Source organism: Osmerus mordax, chromosome 15, assembly GCF_038355195.1.
Source record: "Osmerus mordax isolate fOsmMor3 chromosome 15, fOsmMor3.pri, whole genome shotgun sequence".
Taxonomy (NCBI): domain Eukaryota; kingdom Metazoa; phylum Chordata; class Actinopteri; order Osmeriformes; family Osmeridae; genus Osmerus; species Osmerus mordax.
The window spans coordinates 6,996,178-7,012,752 of record NC_090064.1 but is presented as its reverse complement, the minus strand read 5'-3'; the positions used below and the strand labels follow the sequence as shown (position 1 = coordinate 7,012,752).

Here is a 16,575-nt window from a genome sequence, read left to right as displayed (position 1 = left end):
ATATATATATTTTCAAACAGCTATTTTGTTTAATGCGAATTCCAGTTTGGAAAAATAATTAAACTAATAATTCTGAATTAGCAAGTGACTCAAGAGTCAGTTGCCTTGTTAGGCCCAAAAGAATGAGGAAAATGAACATGTGCTAAAAGGCTTGACTAACGGAGTCTGTGTGTGTGGTGGGGGTGTACAGTAATAAATCTGAGCATAGCTCATTTTAGATTAAAATGTCATAAAAGCATACACATAGCCAAGGCTATACATTACTTTTCTATTATGTCATTAATCTTTCTTGAGACGGTAGCGTTATTTTTTCGAATATGGTGACCTCTATTGGTAGAATTACAGTGGTACAACGTGAAAGATTTCCTGATCGACAGTATTTTGACCCAATGACTGGGTACTTTGTAGGCGGTCAAATTTATGAGGATCCAATTATCAATTGTTTTGAACGGAAGCCATCGCCATGCTTATTTCAAACAAGACGGAACCAGCAATCAGGTATGCAAAAATCTCTAAAGGGTATTTTATTTATAACGGGTATATCATTAAGTATCTAGCAACTTTGCTAAGGTACTATTAAAGGGTAGCTAGCATTGTTAGCTCGGAAGCGCTTTTGCTAGCACAAAACTAGCACTAGCTATGTGTAGCCATCTAACTAGGGTGCTAATCAAACGTTAGCCCGCTGGTTTATTATGCTAGCTAGCTCATTTTGATTTGATGCTTGCGCTTGTTTGACTAACGTTTAATATTATGTTAATGTGAAATAGTGACTTGAACAGACACAACTGGTCCAGCTTAATCGTACCTCCATAGATCATTAAGCAGTCTTTCTAGTATTTTCTTCCCCTGTCTTACTCTCCCTGTCTAAAGGTCTGCTATACATTGCATTTCCCCAAAGCATGATGGCAGACAAGGATGACGATGAGTCTGTTAATACAAAGAAGAGTAAAACCCTTATAATTCGTCACTTACCCGATGACCTGACTCGAGAAGAGAAGGTGGATATCCTGAAATACTTTGGAGCTGTGTCTGTCAGAGTCTTATCAGATAAAGGACTACTGGTAGGTCCAACCCGGATGTTTGGTGCAGACGGCCTATTTTTATAAAGGCTATCAACAACAATACATCACTAGCCCATGTAACAAGCCTAAATTGTTTCCCTTCAGAAACACACAGCTTTTGCAACCTTCGGAAGTGAGCGGTCAGCAGCCAAGGTAACACGTCGTGTTACGTCAAAACTGTTAAGGTCACTTGACTGTAGTTTTTTTTTGTGTTTGTAGTTTTCGCTCATAGAGAGCATACTCAAGTACGTGTATGTCTTTCAGGCTCTTAGAAGGCTTCACCAGTTGCAGGTGCTCAACCACACTCTGGTAGCAGAGTTCGCTGAAGACCACGAGCACGTGACGGTGCTGAAAGACCCACCAGTCTCTAACAGGTGAGAACCTGTCGACATTAACCATCGACATTTAGTGGTCTTAATTTAACATGAAATGACGTATTTGTGTACACACTCGCACCCACACACGTATATACAGTACACGGTATGTGTATGCGTTCATGAATAATGCAGCAAGCGTGCTTCCTGTTCCTTCAGTGTCAAAGAAGGCAAAGATGACAAGAAGAAACAAGAGAAAAAGCCAAGTATCCCAGTAATAGAGACAGGCATCTCGCCCAGCCTTGGGTAAGCGCTGTGTTCTCTCTATCTGTGTGTCACTGAGTCACTCACCAACACACACATACACACACACCCCCATTATCCCGAAAGGGTGGTGGCCTCCCGTGTGTGTGTGTAGCCTGGAGGGTGACGAGGCCCTGCCTGAGGACTGAGCTGTCACCAGGCTCCAGTCCAATTAGAAGGCCAGGGCCAGGGCACTGGCCCAGACCTGACAGGTTGCCGGCCCCCGCCCGTCACTGGCTCCAGGTGGGCTGTGATGGAGACTCTCCTCATCGCTGGCTGGCTGGCTGATTGGTTGGAGTCGTGTCTATGGAGTTGCTTTATGGAAGGATGAAGAAACAGGATGTACCGGGTTCTTTACAGAAAAGCGAGTGTTTGTATTCTATCTATTTCTGAATAGACAGAGTGTGCAAGGTTGCAGTTGAATGGAAGGATGGGAGAGCAGGTCGACAATGCTCGGCTGTGTTCCCTCCACTTCCAAACAAACCACAACACTGCTGTCATGCAGCACTTGCTCACCGAGGCAGAGTGCTTAGCCTTGCTCCATGTGTATGTGGGAGGCAGGTACTTCATTCATCCCAAGGGGAAATTGTGTGTCATTGCAGTCCAGATAAAATGACCAATACAAACACACAGGCTTGTACATACAAAAACAAAACAATTGAACTCAGTGACACACTAGACAGTAACACAAATAACAATGCTATACAGGAATACTATACGGGAACAAATGACAGACTATACAGCAACAACATTTAAAAACACTAGTACACACTACAGTAGCACATAAGGATCCAACACAAGTGCTAGTTATGCGTCCCTACAGTGCCTGATCTGGATCTGGTCCTAGCAGGCCTGGGCAGACAGAAATCACTTGAAAATACAAACTTTGCCACCTTCCCTCTCTCAGTGACCCTGACTAGGTAGTGTGTGATATTGAGTATCTGTACTCAATATCAAGTATGTATCTGGCAGGCAAACTGGTGTTTATTTTATTTATGTTTTTTTTCAAGGGGGAACTCTCAAAATCGCAGTAGCCCACATACATATGTATGTGTCCTCATTATTTTTGACATTTTCTGTTTATCAGTATTTATTTATGTGTTGTTGAATGTTTGTAGGCGCCCAACACTTTTCTCGTGTACCTAATACTCCCTTTTTCACCTGCGTCCCCTCCCCTCCATCCCAGGTTGAAATTTCAAGCAAATCCCAGTCTAAAATATTTATATCCTCCGCCATCAAATGGAACTTTGGCAAACATAACACATGCTCTTCTGAGTGTGCCGAAGTTTTACTTTCAGGTGAGTACATTCTGCAAAGAGATAACTGCTACATCATCTTCTTATGTTGTTTTATTTATTTGTTCATGTCGGGGGTTTAAGCTCATACAACATATTTATTTCTGGAAGGTTGTTTTTGATTTGATACATATTTATATATCAGCCTGAGCAGATCAATTGTCCTGTAAACAGATATGCTCAGATTGGAGTGAATTGTAGTCTCAGATTTAGCCTGCAAGGCTAGCAGGCTAAATCTGACAAAAAGGATCTGTTTTTTGAATCGCATCCAAGTCCTCCAAGATCAAACGGCAGACATATATGCACAGTAAATTTCAATTTGGGAGAGCAAGTATTAATAATAAACGGTAAGTGGGCGGTATGAGTTATGGATTTAACATTCCCCTGGTGGGAGGCCGACAGTGTATCCATGCTGCTTCCACCAATGGACTGTTGGGGGCGCTGGTGTGCTTCAGAAGAAACTGTGACTGCCATACTTGAAACTCCCTTTTCTCCCTTAGCTTATTTGACTCCTGTCCCCAACCTAAGAAGAGATTCACCCCACCCCTGCCACCAGGGCTTAACTCAGTAGCATTGTTTTGAACCAGTCCACTGAATAAGTCACCGTTGCAAAACAGATGTGTGTTGGTTTTGATTTGACCTCTTTCGCAGGTTCTTCATCTAATGAACAAGATGAACCTGCCATGTCCCTTTGGCCCGGTCACACCCAGACCCCCCATGGTAAGTACACGGGATCGTATTCCCCGACACGGACATCGTCCTCTGCGCTGAGCAAGCGTTTCTCTGCTCATGCGGTTCTGACCCAGATTCCTACCCAGCACAGTAGCATGCCTGTGAGAGCGTAACTCCTCCCTGTGAGTCTAACTCCTCCCTCTTCTCCCAGGTCGAGTTTCCTGTCGCTCCCTCCATCCCCATGCCTCCCCCCTTCCCCCCCCTCTACCCCCCCTTACCGGAGGGCGACGTGGACCAGTCCAGTGGGGAGGGCTCGGAGTACGAGAGCGACGATGAGGATAAGGAGAGGTGAGCGTTCACCACCATGGCAATGAACCCATCAAATCCAAGCTTGTATCAAATCAAACTTTTTATCTGTATGGCGCTTTTCTAACAAGCAATTAATTGCTTATGTACATTCCGAGTATTGTCTTAGGTTCACAGATCTGTGTAGAAGATTGTTTTATTATACATCAGTCATCTTCTTATTTTGATTTAAGGGTTTACCGCGATGTGGTATTCAGTGTATCAACAGTTGTTTTTGTCTTTTCTGTGTGTGAATCGCTGGGCTGATTAAACGGTTCATACTGCTATTGTGCTATTTCCAGAATTATCCGTCTGATGGGGCTGGTTAACCAGGCATGCAAGAGGCCCCTGAGAGCCAAAGTGTCTTCCAAGAGAAAGAAACCCAAACTGAAGGACCTTCTCTTCGTACCAAAGCCAGACTCTCAGAGGTACCTAGTTGTTCATGCACGTCGGCTCTCCAAAGAAACGGGATTTTCTGAAAATAAGTATGTTTATAGGCCAAGGATAAGTTTGGGGGGGGGGGAATAAAAATAAACAAAGGAAGGCTCAAGACGGTAACAAAAATACAAATGAAATCAATGCATCGTTGAGATTGCAGACACTTTACCCGAGATACACTGAAACAGATCAGGCCCCAAACAGGAGTGTGGGAACTATAAATACCCCAGACCCCCCCAGTGCTTTGTGACTCTGTTACCTAGCGCTCCCTCAGAACCCCTGTTGATGACACCCCTGTGCTGGTCCCAGAGTAACGGCGTTGTTGCGTGTTCCTCCAGCTCCTCTGGCCCGGCCCTGCAGCCCTCCGACGTGTTCGAGCAGCCGCTGCCATGCGGCCCCAAGAAGATCGAGTTCCACATCGCCACGGACACGGCCGCCATGTTGGAAGGCGGAGCCCATACCCAAGAGGCGGAGTCTGAAGATGAGAACGAAGGTAGAGTCCAGTGGTCCCTCTTGACTAGTAGTCATCCTTGGTTCCCAGCACTCGGTACCACAATCCTGGTCACCACCACACTGCAAAAACACCCTGTCAGATTTAAGTGCAAAAATTCTAGTTATGAGCTTGCTTACTCTTTAAACAAGTACCGTGGGCTGCAAGTACAGTAAGACATTTCTCTAAAAAAAGAATTCTTAAAAATGTTGTTCACTTCAATTGAGTCACTAGACTCAATTTATACTAGAAACGAGTCCAACTACATTTAAAAGGTAAAACAAAATGATCCGCCTCAGATGTCGAATGTTTGCAGTGTTCCAGTTGAAATGGCCCTTCGCAGCAAAATGTACTGGGAGGAGGGGGGTAAGGGTGTCATTAGCTCCTGGATACAATCAACCATTTGAACGGGATCACAAATGGGACCCATTTTTTTACATCTCCGTCGTCCAAGCGCTGCCGTGTCCGAGACGGAGCGTGTTTCCATCCGAAGCGCACATTATAGAAGCATGAAGGTGCCTTGCTATTATCTGTGGGGGGGGAATGCCATCTGGGACTCCTGTCCTCCTCTCCATCCCCGCTGTCCTTATCTCCCTTCTCTGCACTCTTCTCTTTCCAGGAATGCTGTCCCGTATAACACCCAGGGAAGTAAAACAGATCTCAAAGTGAAACGCGGGAGATTTCCTAAAGCACATCGAGACAAACCGGGCCAGGGAGGGAGTTGTGGATTAGTCTTTTAGTTTTTGGAGGAACTGATAAACAAACCATTTAAATGAACTGGGGAGGCATGGGGGCGATAAGGGGCAGGATACGAGGGATCTCGGTCTATGCCGACACTTTATCAGAACCAGCACTGGCTTTCTGCTTCAGTACACGTGTACACACACACACACTGCACCAGACGCTATATCTGTGTGTGACAAGTTTTCCACAGGATTTGTATAGGCTGGCTGCGCCTGGTAATTCCATCTACTGGGCCCTGTGTGTATTCGAGAGAGAAATCTACGATTTCAATTCCAACTGCATTTTACCTGCCGGTGAAAATTCAGAATTCTGCTCCAGTTAATAACTTCTATAGTACAAGTCTTAGTTGCCTCACGTCTGTGTACCCTGTATAAGATACGATTATTCAGTGTGGGACAGGAAAATGGGCGTGCGTCCAGGTGAAGAACCAGTCATTGTTAGTTCTCTGGAACTTGCATGGGTCACCTACATCTCTCTCTCTCCCTCTGTGGATATTTGCTTTCCTCTCCCCAACCTCCATTATTCTGATGTGGTGGTGTGTGTCCCAGCAGAGCCTGGGGAGAAGGAGGCCCCAGGAGCAGGGCAGGAGGACCCGGGGGAGGGCTTCGGGAAGATCTACCCCACCACCCAGGCCTCTCCCCAGGGGCAGGAGGACAGCGAGGAAGACGAGGACCTGCCCTCTGACGTCATCTCCAGGAAGGATCTGGAGAGGGGACGTCTGTCGAGAGACGGTAAGGCCACACATGGAGATGGCTTTTTATTTGTTGATCTTCTTCCTGGGGTTCACACACAGAACGCACAGTCAAACAAACACGCGCGCGTTACCTTCTGTGAGGGCCAACCGATCATCTATCTTTTATCTTTTGTTGAGTTAGGTTTGTGTTCCTACCTTTTTAAAACGCATGAATTTATGATTCAATTAGTTCTTTCCAAAGGTAAATGGGTTCAGTGTACTTGTTAAAGGTAGGGATCAAAGAGAAGATCATTCAACTTTGAGATCAATTATTAAATCTTAATCAGCTGTTAGAGATGCACCCAATTAATTGGCCTGCAGGGGTATAAGTCTTCGCTTATTCAAATATATATGAAGAAATACAATAAATACATTTTAATTAATCAGAAGCAACAGCTTTATTGAATTTATGACAGTGAAGAAAGTTACAGACATGTCAAACATCGATATTTGCCAATTATGTTATAACTATCGGGATCGTCCAGTGATTTTTGTACCGGTGCCTCCCTGTTGTTAAATCATCAGACGTGTTTGAAAGGGACTCAGTTGTTACCATCAGGTTGAAATAAAGTTTGAATTGCCATAATTTTGGTAGACGCACCTCTGTGATCCCTTTTGTAGATGGTTTTTGAAGTGAAACTAGGAGTGTGTGATGTTTTTTTTTCTTATACTTTTTTTTCTTTCAGAGATAAAAAGGATGTCTGTGTTTAAAAATTATGAACCGGGAGAGCCGACCTGCAGACTATACGTGAAGAACATAGGAAAGCAAGTTGAGGAGAAAGTAAGTCTTTGATACGACTGTATTTGGTTTCCAGTTTGTTTAATTTAATTTACGATACAAACCTTTTATTTTAGGGGTTAGGGTTCAATTTTACACCAAATTCTTAATAATTATTTTATCCCTCCAGTTTTATTTAATCTCATTTGCTCATGTTATTGTAACCCACACTCTAAAATAATATATTTTTTAATAAAAACATTTCAGTTTTCATTCTCTTTGATATTATTTCCTAGGACCTGAAGTACATCTATGGAAGATACATTGACCTCTCCTCGGAAGCAGAGAGAAACATGTACGTAGCCTCTATCCCTTCTCCTCTGTGGAGAGACAGCCACGGCCTGACACGGGTGCAGCAGCTCGTCACCCTGTACGTGGGGGGGGTCAGACGGGATACTGACGCCTCCCCCGCTCTGCTCTCCGTCCCCAGGTTTGACATTGTGTTGATGAAGGAGGGCCGCATGAAAGGGCAAGCCTTCGTGGGGCTCCCCAGCGAGCGGAGCGCCGAGAGAGCCCTGAGGGACACCAACGGGTACGTCCTGTACGACAAGCCCCTCGTCGTGGTATCCTTTCAACCCACAAATACACACGGGGACAGAGAGAAGTCCTCAAATGAGAACACACTTGCTTTACAGGCACTTGGAAGGTGGCTGCTGTACTCTATGGTTTGAGTCCTTGTAGTGGAGCGCAACGTTATGGTAATACTATGCAGAAAGGGATTCGTAGCCTGAAGTCTAAAACTGCTACGAAACCATCGTGACCCTACCACTTTTGACACAGGCGCAAGGCCTGATCTGTGCGAGTGGAACTGTCACTGTGTTTATGAATGAGTCGTACCAGACCTTGACCGGCACCCACAGCAGTTTGCCAGGTCTGCCAGACCCAAACCAGACGCCCCCGACCCCAAGAAGGGACCGAAGCGACGCTGAACAGGTGAGGAAACGCAGAGAAAGATTCCATTGACGTTTAGCATTGGTAAAATGGACGGTCTGATGTCAAACTAATGTAAAACGTATTATCGTTTGTTTAAGATATTGATGTCAAGTTGCGCCCTGATATTGTGGCCCAGCAGAACCGTTTGTATCCTTATTGCGAAATATCCTTTTAAAAGAACTGTGATTTCCATGAACCCAGCCTCACACTGAAAACATTTAACATCTCATTTGAGTTAGAATGCCAGTTAGCAGATTGCATATCGGTCTCAACAGTTCTGAGCTCTGTCACATACGGTATCTCACACCGTTTAGTAAATGTGCTCAGTCTTGCATATATTACACAGGATGCAGGTTTTATGTCTTTCTTGAATATCCTGCTCCCCTGACATCTAAGTGTTGCTGTGAAAGAAGGGTATTTTAGTGAAATATCTGTGAAGCGAACAGCTCTACATGATCTTCTCATCTGATTCGTAACCGCAGGTGACGATCGCTGACACTAAACTGAAGACTGTATGGAGTGTTTTTTTCTGTTTTTTTTTTTTTTAAATAAATATTTGGTTCAATTAAGGAATGTCTCCTCATTTTCTTGTACATTACTTAATGTGATTTAATAAATTGTCAGTCTGTTTCCATACTAAACAAAAATATTTACATGCTAATATAATGAAGGATAGGCCCACAGTGTATTCACTAAGCAGCCTTAATTTTGCATACACTTAATTAAAAACACCTTGAAGTGAAGGTAACCCTAAGAAGTAAGATGTGAGCGTGCAAAAACTCTAAACTTTAATAAGGGAAGAGAGGAAAATAAATAGACAAGAGTGCAGTCTGAGTTGAAGGCTACTGGCTTTCCACAGCCCTGTATCAGATGGTGGTGTTAACATAGTGAAAGTCCTGAGAACTTGGCGCAAACAAACGCTCAAACAAACGGCTGTCTGTGGGAAATACCAGACTGAAATGGCTTAGCTGTACTCTACATGTCTAGACTCAGGACTAACTGTTTGTTGTATGGTTATTGGAGCTAAAGCAGATTCTTTTTTTACCATTCCACTGCTGCAATTAAATATATTTACTTACAATGTGACAATTTATTTTGTGTACTGATACTTGTGAGTTTTGAGAGGTATACACAACTTTTTTTTGATATACCCTAAATGTTTCTATTAAAAGTGTTAGCCTATACCAAATTTCCCATAATGCTAGTTGTACAAGGGCAAAGGTTAGTGTTTGGCTGTGCTAATGTTTGCATTAGCATCATGCTGATGAATATATCCCAGACTCACATACTGACCTCCGAAGGGAGGTTTTCGGGACTCTGTTTGAGAAGGGTGGGAGGCTCCTTGCCGTTGGCCTTTTATGGGGAAATTGATTTAATAAGACGGGCTATTCCGTCAACGAAGTGGACGTTGGTTTACATGGATTTGAAAGTTTGCCGAACATGAAGGTGAGTCACACCGAACACTTTTTATTTAACGTTAGTTGACAGATATGTTCGAGTCTGCGTGTCAGGAGGAAGAAAACAGTTTTAAAATCTAACATGAACCCTATCGGCCTATCTATGGGCCATTCCAAGAATCTAATAAACTCAGTATATGTTTTTCGATGTTTAGCGTTAACTATTTATGCAGTGACAGCTCATTCTGAACAATTGTGTTTTTAATGGCTCCAGGTAAAAACTAAGTTGTGCCTTCTTGCTCTTGGTCTTGGCTTGAGCCTGCCCCATTATCACTTCCACACTAAATCGGGCAGCTCCACTATAGTTCATTTATTTGAGTGGCGCTGGAATGACATTGCTGAGGAATGCGAGCGATACCTAGCCCCCAATGGATTCGATGGCGTGCAAGTAAGTATTTGGCAATGCAGATCTTCAGAAGAAGCATGCTGTAACGTCAGGCCAAATTACAGTGACGTATTCTGAGTCGGATATCGCCTGCAAATAGCTCTCCTGTGTTCTGCCAGATCTCTCCACCGACTGAAAATGTGGTAGTGACTAACCCCTGGAGGCCATGGTGGGAGAGGAACCAGCCTGTCAGCTACAACCTGTGCTCCCGCTCTGGAACAGAGCAAGAGCTCCGTGATATGGTCTGCCGGTGCAACAATGTCGGGGTAACGGCCCCCTCCTCTGACTTTAAACCCAGGGAGTGCTACTAAATGTTAGGGATACTGAAAAATTAGCTTCACAGTTGGTCAATTACGGTAATGCATCAAAATGTGTTTTGGGTTTGATTTTTCTCAATGGTGTAGTGTCTTGGTGTAGTTTGTTACGAAAAGAAAATACGGTTTCAAATGGGAAATATTTTGTTTTTAGGTCGGCATCAAAAGGGAATTTACTATAACCACAGTAGTCATGTGAGTGCTGCAGTGATCTTACTCGCTCCTGCAGGTGAAGATCTATGCCGACGTAGTCATCAATCACATGTGTGCGTCTGGCGCGGGCGGGCGCTCGACCTGCGGCTCATACTTCAACGCCGGCACCCGGGAGTTCCCATCTGTGCCCTACTCCTTTTCCCACTTCAACGATGACAAATGCACGACCCGCAGTGGAAATATTGAGAGTTACCAAGACATTTATCAGGTATCATTTGAAGAAAAAGATGAGAGATAACCTCTTGTAAAAACCTGCTAGACATAGATGGAGAATGATGCAGTCTCCACTCTCCCTGCACGAATTAGTTTCTCATCAGATACAAGCGGCAGAGATACCGCCCTAAACAATGAGCTGTATTTTTCGGACGTCCTAACAGGTGCGTAACTGTCGTCTGGTGGGGCTCCTTGACCTTGCTCAGGAAAAAGAGCATGTCCGTGATAGGATAGCAGGTTACCTGAACAAGCTGGTGGACATGGGGGTCGCAGGTTTTAGGGTGGATGCTTGTAAACATATGTGGCCGGAGGACCTGAAGGCCATATACGAACGCCTCCACAACCTCAACACGACATGGTTCCCCGTGGACTCTCGGCCTCTCATTTACCAAGAGGTGAGGGCCCTTCCTTGTTGTGATTTGAATTTCTTGCAAATGCTGTGGGAAAACCACTGGAAGGCGTAACTGCATCCACGCATGGGCTCTGCAGGTGATCGATGTGGGCAGAGAGCCGGTAACTGCGAGCCAGTACTCTGGGCTGGGCCTGGTTACGGAGTTCAAATACGGTGCCAAGCTCGGCTCCGTTATCCGAAAATGGAATGGAGGAAAACTGTGTGACCTCAAGTAAATCTCATCACAAGGACACATGTTGTCAAGCTCATTTCTGATTAGTCTTATTTTGGAATGAAAGGAAAAAACAAAGGGCTGCCATGTGGTCTAATGTCATTATTTGTCCTTTTTTTTGTTTGTTTTTTACTTCAGAGTGGCAAAATGTTCAATATTAAACTAATGATATTGTGTTGAGAAGGATGTTCTGTTCTGTTATCTCAGGGCGTGGGGAGAACGATGTGGGCTGATGCCGTCGGATGAAGCCCTGGTGTTTGTGGATAACCATGACAACCAGAGAGGGCACGGTGCTGGGGGCGACTCCATACTCACCTTCCGGGAAGCTAGGTAGAGGACCTTCTCTTCATCCACAGTTGTTTTCGCTGACTTGATACCTTGTCATGGACACGTACGGCTGTTTCAGATGCTGTTTTGCTTTTGTAATATTGCTGAAATCGATCCTAAAATACTTTTCATAAGAGGAATTGTGAGAGGATGGCCCTTCCTTGCTTGCTTGCTCACCTCAGAATGTACAAAATGGCCACCGCGTTTATGCTGGCTCATCCCTACGGACGTGCCAGAGTGATGTCCAGCTACAGGTGGGATCGCTGCTGCAGTGCAGATGGAAAGGTACTGGAGGTCTGGTCACATGTAAACAGTTCACCCTAAAGTGTGACATGCCATTACAATCCACTCTGCCCTCATCCCCGTGTAATTACATTCCTCTCTTGACGTGATTAACACCTTATCATTACATTGCAATGACATTGTAATGACGGATCTGCCCCTGTCAGGACCAGAATGATTGGATGGGTCCTCCCAGTTTCCCTGACGGTTCAACCAAACCGGTTCCCATCCAATCCGACGGCAGCTGTGGGGACGGGTGGGTGTGTGAGCACAGATGGCGACCAATCAGGTGATACCTGGAAAAGTCACACAGTGAAGCATTTTGACCTCGTTGATGTACACAGAGGTCAACCTAATCTGAAATGCGTTTTTTTTTCGGACTCGCCTGTTGATACACACGTCTCACATCAGAAACATGGTGATGTTTCGTAACGTTGTGGATGGGGAGCCCCTTAGTAACTGGTGGGACAACGGAAGCAACCAGATTGCGTTTGGACGAGGAGGCCACGGCTTCATAGCGATCAACAACGATAATTGGTGAGCACTTGGAACATAAACGCCCCAGAACTCACCCACATACAGATCTGCAACAAAATCACCAAGGCGGCATAACTTAGAGCAAAATAGTTCATATGTCTCTGATTTTCATGAAGGGGGGAAAAGAAAATCTCTTCAGACATTTTTATTAAAGGCCTCCAAATCCTATCGATCATTTACAGTCCACTGGATGTCATCCTGTTCACCGGCCTTCCGCGAGGAACCTACTGTGATGTCATCTCGGGTGAGAAGGATGGGTGCCGTTGCTCTGGGAGACAGGTGACAGTGGACGGAGAGGGAAGGGCCCTCTTCAACATCAGTCATCGTGACCACGAGCCAATCATAGCCATCCACACAGGCTCCAGGTTATGATCTAACAACGACTTCACTCTAGTTTTCTCTCTAGATTTGCTCTATGTAGATGCTCCGATAACTAATGAGCAAACATCAAACTAACTACTGTATCCCTTAACCCAAACCTTACATTTTACATTGTCATTTCTAAATCTAAATGTAAGTGACATTTTCCGAGTACGAATAATTGTGTTATAGTGAATTGCTCTTGAACGTCTTTAGACTATCGAAGGATTCCTTGAAAGTAAAGTGTGACAGCTCACAACCACCATGGAATAACAAGACTGCATAATTCCGAGATGAGCAGCAATGCCCTGATGCAAGAAACAAGCATTAAGATAAATCGACAACAGATATGTCATAATGTTCCCTGCTAGATTGCTGTGGCTTAGTTGCCCAGTATGTAGGGGCAATGCACATACTGTTCCAGATTAATTATCCACTATAGTTATACAATAATAATGTGTTTTGTACTGTATGTCTCTATTGATATTCAGTGGGTTCAGAATAACATAAAACCAGTCTCTTCGAATAAGTGTTTCCACCGACATTAGTGGATGTATTATGCATGTTAATATAGAACAGCTGTTATCATCCCCACCAGCCTCAAGCTTCTCAGAATCAGATGTTGGCACGTTTAAAAACCTTTGCATTTACCTTAATTAGGATTTATTTCTACCTACTGCGACGTGGTCATATGTAATGAAAAGGACTGTCACTATTTTGTCATGCAAAAAAAATTAAAGAATACAAAAATACAAATTCATAGATTTGATCTCTATTAAAGTCGTCGAAAGCAATCCAACAAACCTTCCAGCTGACCAGGCAGGACAGTCTACCAGTCTACCTGTGTGAGCAGCGCTCAGTCACCGCATGTACTCACTCTGTCTTACTCACCCTTTTAGAGGGAATGTGTCAATTTCCTCGGTGTGCTTATTCATAATGGAGTCGGTGATGGCTTGACTATGCATAATGCATATTTTATACCTTTTTGAACCCTGAAAGTTTCATGAAGTTGTCTGAATGAGTAGCAATTAAAACTGATGTGAAGTCATTCATTTTAATAATTGATTTTTAATGTCTCAGTAAAGGATTACTGTACTACTACGCTCATCAGTTTTACTCCAGACAGAATCTGTTCAGTTGATGACTGCTGTTACTCAAAGAACATTCTGCTAATGCTATAACTCAGTGCCTACTAAAGACATCGGTCTCTAGGGGTCTCCCACATACAACATGGGTTTGCATATCTAGTACACCATACCTCAAAGACACCCTGTCATTAGATCGCTACACACTGTGCCACCCAAGCCGTGATATGAGAACACTACACATGTTCAGAGATCGGTCTTGACAGCGGCCCATTACATTGAGGCATGTTTTCACAAGCCTTGCTCTGAAACGCACCTTGCATCACCAACGCGCTCCTACCCAGACCGCACCGGGGGCCAACACGGGCCGTGCCCGCGTTGGCCGCTCGTCCCTCTCTCCCCTCTGTCTGAGGTCGTAGACTAAATCTCCGTTCCCTCGTATCCGTGGCAACCTTGCTCATTCCCCGTTGTAACATTAGCACGGCTGTAAAAGTATTTATGGCGGTACAAATGTGGACACTGCAATCGAAGGCGAATATATTAATCCTGCCTGTTGATTTCTCAGGGCCGTGTGATAAAGGGATGTGATCAGGACAGGGAAGGAAGTGTTCCCTTGGTGAACCCCTGTGACTAAAGCACAAGGACATACTTGTGTTTGTATTATGGCCACGCTGGCCTTCGTCTTTGTAAACGCTGGGTGGTAATCCATCTCAAACGGGGCGTGTATCATTAGCCATCACCCATCTGGGATCTGACTCAGCAATGGTACAGAGAGGCCTCGTATTGAATTTTATTCATTCAACAGCATTAAAAGCTATCCTCTTTTTTTTTTTTTACGCTGTTGTTCTCTTTGTGTCTGCAAAAACACGTATTTAAGGTCTTGTGGTACGGTCACACTTAAATTGGAAATTCAAGTTGAATTGGGATAAGAAAGCTGGCAACAAATGTGGTTGTTTTTGTCTGTGTTTAAACGATAGAATGGGCCTCTCGCGTGTGATGCTTTTTTATGTACTTATTCAATCGGTATGACATTGAGGGCGTATTAATTATAGGCCTAATTGTGTTTATAACGATGTGTGACCACCGGTAAAATGTCTTGATCAATAGTATGCAGTGTTACGCAAACGTGATAACTGGAGCCAGGATATCTCTCTGTTCACCTGACGTAGCCAAGATTTGAGACTTTAAAGTGATTTTTCGGGACCTCCACAGAACTTGGCCCTTCCTTCAACCTTGTGCCGCTCTCGTAAGGAAAGGCACGCAGGCCTCGTCTCTAATAAGATTTATGGGGAGAAAGGAAGTCTGAGCGGGGTGATGTTTCCAGGGATTCCTGTCTTCAATATTGGCCAGGAAATCAATGTGTTGTGTAAACTTGGCTTTGTGGTGTGCAATCAGTGACGAGGGCAAAAGTAATCACTTAAATTGAAATAATCCAAAAGGTTTCCTCATGGTAGCAAAGTTAATAACAAAGGAGTCGCAAAGCCCGGCACATGGAGTTAGATGGTAATCCTTAAATCAAGAGTAATTATGACGAGGGTTCAAGAAAATAGTCGGCTAACCTTGAGGAATCATATCGCGGAAGAACTCTCATTAGTTACTTGAGTGGTCTCACCCCTCCACACGGGCAGCCTAGCCTACCAAATCGTAGGTGTGCAATTTGTGGGGAAAAATACCAGAGTTCCTTACGGCTTAATTCCGTTGCATTACATTGCCAGGCGACTCCCCCTCAGCACCCATGAACTTTCTCATCAACAATTTGCTCAGTCATTTACATTAATCCGGTCTCGTCTCAAGTCATCCCCACGGCAACTCCTTTGTAATTTGGCAGTGGCGTCACTGCCTTGACAGGCAGTCGAGTGGCACTCCGTAATTATCCATGAATATTAGCCGGGTGCCAACTCGGGTCATTTTCATCGAATGCTTTTTAATAGGAGACAGGCCATTTGCTGATACCTGTTCGTCACTGAATGTGAGAAGCGTGCGTGTGAGCATACTCCCAATGAGCCGCCATATAAATCCTAGGTCTTTGCCGTTTTATTATTTAGGAGATGGCTCAGACTGGGGGAGCCAGTCGTGCATTACTTTGGGCTGGTGAGTGGTTGTGTTTTCTGCCGAAGAGCCTTAACTCTTTCCGGTGGGAAACGGGGTTGTTCTTCGGCTCAAGGTCTGCCTGTCTCTCATTCCTCAGCTCGCCTGGTTCATTGTCTAAATCTCTAATAATGGCCCGTGTTTATGAGAGGTCGAATGGGTCGATTTTTAGGGCCTTCGCTTTCTTGTGGTGCTCAACCGTCTGCAGCTTCGAGGTCTAATTACAATTTGTTTTGCTTTATGATATTGAGAATGAATTCCTTTTCCCTGGTTGTCAGTTATACCCCTGGAATATCATTACAGAGTTTTGTACAATCGGTGAAGAAAATCAATACGGTACCATCTACCTTGAAATAACCTGTATTTTACAACCAAGGTATAAACGTGGCTCTCTACACTTATCCAAGACCAATACAGAAATGGGCAAATGCAAGTCGCATTGAATACCGAACCCCATCGATAATAACTAGTTTCCACTGTATATCCTCTTTCGACGCGGTATCAAAACTGCCATTCCTGTCATGACCCACTGACGCACGCGGCTGTTAGGCCCATCCGTGGCGATTGTGGGGACTTTTTGACGAG

General features: G+C 44.4%; 2 protein-coding genes across 7 annotated transcripts; both read left to right on the top strand.

Annotated features, from left to right (window-relative positions):
• Positions 1 to 465: 465 nt before the first annotated feature.
• Positions 466 to 8,671, top strand: rnpc3 (RNA-binding region (RNP1, RRM) containing 3). Of its 4 annotated transcripts, none has more exons than XM_067251759.1 (16): positions 466 to 498; positions 871 to 1,061; positions 1,167 to 1,214; positions 1,326 to 1,435; positions 1,595 to 1,681; positions 2,865 to 2,976; positions 3,625 to 3,693; positions 3,857 to 3,993; positions 4,293 to 4,418; positions 4,767 to 4,921; positions 6,211 to 6,393; positions 7,082 to 7,176; positions 7,410 to 7,468; positions 7,604 to 7,736; positions 8,034 to 8,106; positions 8,589 to 8,671. In XM_067251759.1, exons 2-15 carry the CDS (start codon positions 900 to 902, stop codon positions 8,100 to 8,102), a joined length of 1,545 nt encoding a protein of 514 aa, XP_067107860.1. In that variant the 5' UTR covers positions 466 to 498; positions 871 to 899; the 3' UTR covers positions 8,103 to 8,106; positions 8,589 to 8,671. The 4 variants fall into 4 exon arrangements, with proteins under 4 accessions (XP_067107860.1, XP_067107861.1, XP_067107858.1 ...); XM_067251760.1 differs by having other exon boundaries at positions 6,214 to 6,393; positions 8,205 to 8,664; XM_067251757.1 differs by having other exon boundaries at positions 8,205 to 8,664.
• A 728-nt stretch (positions 8,672 to 9,399) lies between these two features.
• LOC136957556 (pancreatic alpha-amylase-like) lies at positions 9,400 to 13,588 on the top strand. 3 transcript variants are annotated; one of them, XM_067251574.1, is made up of 11 exons: positions 9,400 to 9,552; positions 9,858 to 9,951; positions 10,068 to 10,214; positions 10,492 to 10,683; positions 10,853 to 11,083; positions 11,178 to 11,311; positions 11,519 to 11,641; positions 11,821 to 11,923; positions 12,088 to 12,209; positions 12,332 to 12,457; positions 12,640 to 13,588. In XM_067251574.1, exons 3-11 carry the CDS (start codon positions 10,188 to 10,190, stop codon positions 12,827 to 12,829), a joined length of 1,248 nt encoding a protein of 415 aa, XP_067107675.1. In that variant the 5' UTR covers positions 9,400 to 9,552; positions 9,858 to 9,951; positions 10,068 to 10,187; the 3' UTR covers positions 12,830 to 13,588. The 3 variants fall into 3 exon arrangements, with proteins under 3 accessions (XP_067107675.1, XP_067107673.1, XP_067107674.1); XM_067251572.1 differs by having other exon boundaries at positions 9,778 to 9,951; XM_067251573.1 differs by lacking the exon at positions 9,858 to 9,951.
• Positions 13,589 to 16,575: the final 2,987 nt, after the last annotated feature.

What these genes read in the sequence shown, in the direction of transcription:
- rnpc3 (XM_067251759.1), top strand. Translation starts at nt 900, where the DNA reads ATGATGGCAGACAAGGATGACGATGAGTCTGTTAATACAAAGAAGAGT. An exon ending in TGCCGAAGTTTTACTTTCAG is followed by an intron (nt 2,977 to 3,624) that starts GTGAGTACATTC and finishes CCTCTTTCGCAG; the next exon opens with GTTCTTCATCTAATGAACAA. An exon ending in GAAAGCAAGTTGAGGAGAAA is followed by an intron (nt 7,177 to 7,409) that starts GTAAGTCTTTGA and finishes ATTATTTCCTAG; the next exon opens with GACCTGAAGTACATCTATGG.
- LOC136957556 (XM_067251572.1), top strand. An exon ending in GTTACCAAGACATTTATCAG is followed by an intron (nt 10,684 to 10,852) that starts GTATCATTTGAA and finishes ACGTCCTAACAG; the next exon opens with GTGCGTAACTGTCGTCTGGT. An exon ending in GGAAAACTGTGTGACCTCAA is followed by an intron (nt 11,312 to 11,518) that starts GTAAATCTCATC and finishes CTGTTATCTCAG; the next exon opens with GGCGTGGGGAGAACGATGTG.